The 8317-nt window shown below is 36.0% G+C and overlaps 1 protein-coding gene across 1 annotated transcript in view; it reads right to left on the reverse strand.

Moving 5' to 3' along the window:
• ADGRA1 (adhesion G protein-coupled receptor A1) overlaps positions 1 to 8317 on the reverse strand; it is an 841033-nt gene that overhangs the window by 424314 nt on the left and 408402 nt on the right. The window contains exon 7 of the mRNA XM_019502677.1: positions 6052 to 6265. Coding sequence (XP_019358222.1) covers positions 6052 to 6265 — 214 coding nt within the window. The remainder of the gene's footprint in view (positions 1 to 6051; positions 6266 to 8317) is intronic.

Genomic DNA, 8317 nt, shown 5'->3' on the forward strand with positions numbered 1-8317 from the left:
GAAGTAGGGTTGGGAGGGACCTTGTAGATCTTCAAGTCCGACCCCCCGCCTGGCCAGGAGAAAAACTGGGCTCAAATGACTCCAGCCGGGTAGGCATCAAGCCTCTTCTTAAAGACCCCCAGGGTAGGAGACAGCACCACCTCCCTCGGAAGTTGGTTCCAGACCCTAGCCGCCCTAACTGTGAAGTAGTTCTTACGGACTTGAGTACTATCACAGGTGGAACAGGGTTAGAAGGGTATGAAACGGGTGAGGGGCCTTGGTGGCTGCCTTTCATCATGCTCAAAAGAATAAGTTTAGGTGAACACAGTATGGTGGAGAGCTTTTCAGGATAAGATGGAAGTGCCTACACGAAACTTAAGAAATACGGATGCTCAAACAGGATTCAGGGTGTTTTGTGAGGGGTTTTCTAAGGTTATATTTACTGACAGGCTGGCACTCAGGATTAACTTATGTGCCTTTTGCAATGAAGTGGTGCTTTAGAGGCTTACTACGATTTGGGTCTCAATTCACAAGTTTATTTACAAGCTACTCCTAAATCTTGAAAGATGGATCACCTGTGAATTTTCTCCCCATCACAGTCTTATTTAACCAATTTATGTTACCATATTTTGTCATGTACAATACACCCCAAAATAAGAGATGCATTTTGTTTTTGAAAGGCAGAATGAAGGGAAAAAAGATATTTCCTTGTAGGTGGTAACTGAATAACCGCAGCTAGGGAACTGAGCCTGATCGTTGTTCTGCTCCCTGTGGATTGCATGCAGAGTTTTCATTTGCTTTTTCCTGCTAAGAGGCAGAAACAATACTTACCACATTTCTTGCATACAATCCACACACAAATTTCCTGCAGCTGGTTTTTGCAAAGCATACATGTTATATGTAAGAAAATATGGTATTTCAAAGAAATTCTAATATAAATTCCTCTCCCAAAATAAGTAACATAAAAATCTATTGTTACTCCCACATAATTAAGCCTCCAGTCTATTTCATCCCCAAATGAACTGAATTGATTTTAACAATGTTATCTTGCAGTTTAAAAAACAATACAAGAAGGGATTCTTTACTGGAATTATGAGCAATAAAGACTTTTAGAGATTTCATCCATACTTTACTGCAGCCCAGTTTGAAGACATCTCAATAATACAGGGAAATCAACTTACAATGTAAATGATTGTTTTGCTTTGCTTTGCTTATTTTACTTATGTTTAGCAATTTGATTTGTATTAGGTGTAATACCAAAGAAAAACATCAGCATTATGACATTTTTTATGATTTCTGCAATCCTTCAATAAAACCCTTAGTCACACATTCATCTTCAAGTAGATAATACCAGCAAAACGAAAAGTCCTTCCTAAGTATGTAAGAGGTGAATCAGAGTCTTTGGTCTGCTTCCTTATTCTTCCACATCACTATAATTTTGTCTTGGCTCAATTAAGATTCACAGATTCTTCCCCTACTTTATATTTTGACAGTTTCTTCTCAACATATACCTAAACTTTAAATATATTCACTACTTTCAAAATGTTCTTTTTTTCCTAATACCATCCCAAACTGTGACTAAGAAATTTGCCACAAACAAGAGAGTCTGGAGATCACCTGGGCTGCTTCCCTGCCTTTGTCCGATAACTTTTGCAAAAATATGCCCCTCTGGGTTTTAGACTTGCCAAACTAGTAACACATACAATCACCCACATTTTCTTAGTATGGTTTGCAACTCTTCTTCTAAGCCAAAGAAATTCCTTCACCCCATACAGTATTGGTAACACCAAGCATTTAAAAATATTTGGTTAAACAAGAAAAAAAGCAACATCTCAAAAATCATAATTTTTTTTTAAAAGAGTTAAATTCTTTTTATTTACACTCTAATTTACCTTCTGGTCAGTGCTGTGTAATGTTTTTAAGTTTTTCTTTGTAATGGTCAGGCTAGAAACCTACTTTGAAAAATAAAAGATAGGATTTTTGTGTAATCACATGCCTCCAGCAGGAGGAACTTTAAAGAAAAAACCCCACCTATTGCAAGAGCAATGCTAAAATGAGAGTTAACACAATGCTTAATACTCTGCAGTTGGGCTTTGTAGCTGGATTTTATTAAACTCTTTTTATCCTTGTTGCATTGGTGAAAGGATCTATGATAGTTTTGTTCCTTATTGTCTCTAACAGGTGTTACCTGTTTCCTTTATCATTAACACACAATCCAGTTTAGTTAATTGTAACAAATATAGCACACTGCTGGGAAAGTAAAAGCACCACATGCATTAAAAACTCAGATTGCTAGGCATGTTTCTTTTTGTTAATGTTTTCTAAGTGTTAGTGGTATATCTATGGTAGTCTGCATTTCAGAAGACTGATAGTTCTATACTAGAGGCACATTTTGAAAGGAAAAAATTCATCATTTTCTGTGGCTCACAGGAAGGATCAGCATAAATTCTAACCAGCACATAACAAAGATATTTTATTACACGTAATATGAATGATTAGTATTTATTAACATAAAATATTTAGATAGAGTGAATAGTGCGCCTTATAATATGACCTGCTATTTCAGCCTTAGTTAAAGGCATGTTAGTTCTCCCATTAGCAACAACTATTGATACGGGTTCTTAACCTTCTGCACAATTTACTGTTTTACAAAAGAGCCTGCACAAACTATAATGGTTCCAGTGCAGCCATTAAAGCCATCAGAGAAATGAATGCCATTACACACTGCCTACACAAGTATTTACATATTAGAACAAAGTAACTCTACAGTAGTCAATACAGTCTATTGGGTAAATCATGAGACTACCTTAAACCAAAAACTGTCAATATTGAGGAGTTGCTGGATTCATGAAAACTGCAACATTATCTCTGTGAACCGAAATATAAAACAATCAATATTTAATGATAGACCATTGGGCAGGATTTTTTCTACCTACAGAAGTAGATCTAGCTTGTCCTGAACACTGGCATAAAGAAGAAAAGAAGAAGTAGGGGAATGACCAAATCACCTCTTCTAGCGCATTGTACCATATCTTCCTATATTTTGGGGAAACAAGGTACATTTTCCCCCTCCCCTCAAACCACACAGAGAAAAGAGCAAAATGTTTAGGAACTAGGCAGAGCACTGTTTCCACCAGACACCCAGAAGCTTTTGTTATGGCAGCACCTAATGCTATGGCTCCCCCTGCCCAGAACACCAGGGAGACTTGAGGGGAAACTGCCCCTCACTGAGTCACGTGCAGTCTCCCTCCCTTCCAGACTGCTCCGGGGTAATGTGTCGTTGTGCTGCCCTTATTATGGGCTAGATTGAAATCTAACAGTCTAGCCCTAAGAAATAAGCCCTGCCTTTGTACAAACACAAGGCACAATTTCTACTACATCACTTCACCGATAAGAGGAAATTAGTTCCATATTACATTTACATTTTCATGTATGACTACGACATTTATATACAGGCATAATGACAGAGTTCAACATGAGTGAAATCACTTATTATTATTGTTGGCAAGAAATGGTAAATGTGAGCTAGCAGAATTGAAAACACCTTCTTCAAATCTCCCATAAGGAAACACCTTTTGCCAAGAAAAATGTCACAGGACAGAACATGGTTTCAAAAACATAGTTTAATTATTGCAACAAAATGTGTTTATTTTAGTAGATTCTGTTTTCTCACAGATTCATAAATATGCATTTGGATACCTTATCCTTGCACAGTGCCAGTTAATAAAATGGAAAGGTTTAGTGGTGTATTTACATTGTAAATCCATATTCAGAAATATCTGGAGGTACCCAAAAAATAATAATTTAAAATTCTTGAAAGGGTGACTTTTGGAACAGAGTTGTGCCTCTTTGTTCGAAGTCAGCTTTAGAAATAGAACTATAAATCACTAGGCATTATGGGCCAAATTCTGCTTGCCAGTACAATCACAGAAATGATATAGACTTCAATGGGAGCTGCACATAGACAAGAGCAAACCAAGGCTTATAGAACCACATAATGGAATAGTTTTATATTTTACACAAATCTATACAAATGACACTTTTTAAAAATAAAAAAACTGCCTACACTCAAGGCAGTCTTTTTGTTCCACTTTTGTACAGTATCTACCAGAATGGAGTGCTGGTTTACAACTGGTACTACCACAATATAAATAATTCAAAATAATAAGATCATTACAAAACAAGACTATAACATAGAATATACATGGTAATTACACAAAACTTACAAAATACTAACAAATCCTTTTAGGACCAAAATTATAGCAATATATTTCCTGCTGTCTGAGGGCAGAGTATACACATCTCTGTCAGTACCTTTTTTTGTAAACATTAGTTGATTGAAACACAGGGTTTTTTTAAAAGACCAGTTCCAAAAGCCCAGTGCTCTGTGCAGATTAGGCCCCAGTCCTGCAAGAAGTTCCTTTCTAACAATCCCCAAGATCCCAGCAGAACAATTTGCTAAACAGCAGCAGTATGCCAGTTGGATTGGAGCATTTGGTCTTATGTATTTAAAAGTGGAGAATTTGGGCAACAGAGATGAGTAATAAAAATACTTAAGCTTCCAATTTTAAAACATTCTGAAATACCTTGGCAGTGTCATTTTGACAATATATATATATCAAGTATATATAAGCTTTTATTATTGTTATCAAGTTAAAGAAAAGAAACTTTATAGTGTATGATCACAGGATTTGGAAAAAATGTAGCCATATTAAATAAAATTCAGACTGTTCTATACATTAGTTTTTTAAAGAGGGAGAGCAGCAATTTTGTATCGCCAAAGATTATGAAACAATTTAATAATTTCAGTGTTATTTGGGCCTTTCCTGTCTACAGATTGCTCATGTAGTATAAAATATAATTTGGTTGAAGACTATAATGATGGTAATTAACAGTATGTCTCCTAATTCTAATATCATGGAAATAAGGAGAAATGCTTAAAGTGAGTTGGCCGCACTACACCCTCTTATGAACTTAATATTAACATACTAATTAGTTAATATTCCTATTCTTTATCACTTACAGCCCTATACATTGATATTACAGGAACATTAGTAGATGTAAGGATAGGCCACTCCCACACCTTCCATCTGTATGAGATAAAATAGGGTCAAATCAGCTCTAAATGGCATGGAAGTAATTTGACTCATTTTATAACCTGTATTTGACAGTTCAAGAAGCATTTTAGATAAATTATGTTAATAGAAAGTGGTTGAGCTGGAAAGAAATTAATGACATAACAAAGCTAATTAGCATGGTTACTTCTACTTTATCTTCTAAACAGAGGAAGGTGGAGATAAGAGAACACAAGCAATCCTGCATGATTGATTCTTTACGATAAATAATAGAAACTGGCAGGGGACTTGCTGAAAGGGTACTTGCAATAGCTTAAGAACTTTCACTGTTGGTCTTGGCCATTGGGATAGGAAACAAACATAAATATATAAATGAAGTTAAGGGGAAACTAAAAGAGAAGACAGAGGTACAAACCAACATGGCACATTCATTACCAGACAATCCTTTGATTATTTACTATTTTAAAAAGTGATCTTTTTAATGTTATCCATGTTTCTTCAGTTCTTCTGAATGCATCAGACACCTGTATTTATATAACACATGTGTGTGTGCATGTGCACATATACACACACTTTGGAGAGGGTCACAGAATATTGCTAACTGTAAAGATAGACAATGACAAGAAAAGGTGAGATTTTTCTATTGAAAATATTATAGAATCTATCAACCTACCAATTAATGTATTAGATTCTACGTAAACTCATTAAATCCCTTACATCCTTTATAACTGAATCCCATTATAATCTTTCAGGTATAGTTTCAGCAAAAAGAGAAGTGAATAAGAATATATAGAATCTCTATACATAGCCATAGAGGTTCCATGTCTTCCTCTCTCAAGATTCAAGAGCATGTAGCTAGATCACTTCCACCTCACCAAATGAAACTATTACCACCATAAATCCTAACATTTTTTTTACTTCTTGTTAGCTGTTCATGTTGAATACAATTCTGTATATTATTAATCTATATACATGTATCAATAAATATATACATTACCGTGTAATTAAACAACAGTCATGTATAATGCTGTCTTCCACAAATATTCCACTTTCTTCATCAGTTTCAAGAAGATGACCATTGTGGTACCAATGTACTTGAGTTGTATTATCAACATACGTCGCAGTGCATTGAAATGGCAAGCGGTCTCCATGAAAAACAACTTGTCTTTGTGATGGGATCAGTTCAAAAAGAGGCAGTTCCAAAGGTCCAGCTAAATAAAAAGAAAATAATGTGATTTTCTTAATAGTTGTGCTTCTTTCAAGTGTGACCAAGCAATAGAGAAGAAAATATACATTCTAACATCCTTAGCTATCTTTTTAATTCTTTTGAGCTAGGGACAGAAGTTACATGTAAACTGGTATAAGTGATCAGAAACCAGTTCAGATCTGTAACACTACAGAAGTTCAGTGCACATAAGCCACTTTCAAAATGGCCAAAACTGGTTTAAGATAAACCTGGATAGATGTAGTACCAAACTTAACTGATTTAATTAAAAAAGTTTATTGAATTTTTGTCCCAGATCCCCTCCAGATTCAAGTTAACTCACAGTTCCCCTGCATCCCAGGATGCTTTGCACCTCCACCACACCCTGCCCCCCTCGCAGGGCTAGCCTTGTCCCAACCAGTCTGCTCTAGCTGAGCAGGGAGGTATGCTCTAGAGCCCCCCAGCTTCTGGCTTGAGCCACTGTAGGCATGTGGCTGTGTTTCTGGAACCAAAAGTAAATGTCTGTTCACTTGCGTATTGGTTCAAACTATGAAGCTTAAACTAACCTGTGAAGACTGAATCAATTTGACCTTAGTCTTTTTGACTGTCTGTACTTAGCCTCAAAGGATAAAACAATACATGCAATGAAACATATATTCTTCATCTAAACATCACTTTTCTTCTTAGGTAACACAGTAAAAATAACCCTTTTTCTGTTTATTATGTAAAACCTGGTACACATCATGAACAGAATGGATTTCTTCTGACTTTTCCACCACTAATTTTCCTTATTACACAATCTCATTAAATGAGATCTTTTGGGGTAGGGTTCATTCATTGCCTCTGCATTTCATTGATAGCATGGCTGCTGCCTGAGAACAGTCTTGCAAAGATATACTCTGTACCATCCCAAAATAAGCTGGAGCAGAAGGAACTGTTTGGAGTCAACTGGGGAAGGAGCCTTTTGATCTGCTTATGCAAACATAGCATTCCAAGGATAGCAGGTTTCAAAGGGCTTGCTAGAGCACCACAGTTAGCTTTACGACTTTGTTTCCAGCATAAATGGCAGGATCAGGTTTTCTATGAAAAAAATATATTTCCTATGCAACTAGTTAAGCACATAAATATAGCTCCATTGCATGCATATAACTACATACCTTTTAATATAAAGACATTACATGTTAAGCACTGTTGTATGTAGGCCAATTGAATTGGTTAGATGGGGCCAGCTTTAGAAGATATGCACCCTAAGAAAACTATCTGCCAATGGAAATGCTATGTAATTTAACTTTATCTTGGAGTTAAAGGCAGAATAATATTCACCAAGAGGGTGTAGTTTTCAGGTCTGATCCAGGACCAATTTTAAGGCTTTTCTGCTTTGGTTATTTTTAACCCTCAGGGGCACAGTCTCTCACTTTTGGGCTTTCTGGCCCTTTCTTGGTCTATTGAGATCTTAGGCTTTCAACTCTGGCAGTCTTAGCAGCTCTAGAACTGGTAAATACCAAATTGTTTGCATTATTCTTATCTGCTATCACTGTGTATCAATAAAATTTGCCTACTATTGAATGGAAAGGTCGTGGTCCATCTGAAGGTTTTGGGTCTGCCTGGAACAAGGTATCTGGGTAATACATCTAGTGCCAACAACCTACTTACCACATCTATACAATTAGCCAGCAACCACAACTCCTGAGGTTGTTGTCCTTCCACACCCTCAATGTGAAAAGCTGGTGCTGTTATCACTTTGCCAATAATCAGACAAAACAAGATAAAATTCCTAGCTTTCCTCTTCATATGTTAATTATTACTTTCTGTGCTATACTGGAAAAACACTTAAATTTTAACCACAAAAAATGACTTATGGGACTGTCATAAGACTGAGGTATAAAGGAAGGCTTTAGCGAGTTTCAAGAACTTTTTTTTTTAACCACTCTCATTTAGGGCTGAATGTCATGACATAGTTGAATTTAAAAGGTGTATAAAATGCAATTTGGTTATTTAAGAAAACACCTTCTTCAATTTTGGGGAAAAAAACATCTTACTAAAAATAAAATGCTGACTC

This window comes from Gavialis gangeticus, unplaced genomic scaffold (genome assembly GCF_001723915.1).
Source record: "Gavialis gangeticus isolate Ggan-Ray unplaced genomic scaffold, GavGan_comp1, whole genome shotgun sequence".
Taxonomy (NCBI): domain Eukaryota; kingdom Metazoa; phylum Chordata; order Crocodylia; family Gavialidae; genus Gavialis; species Gavialis gangeticus.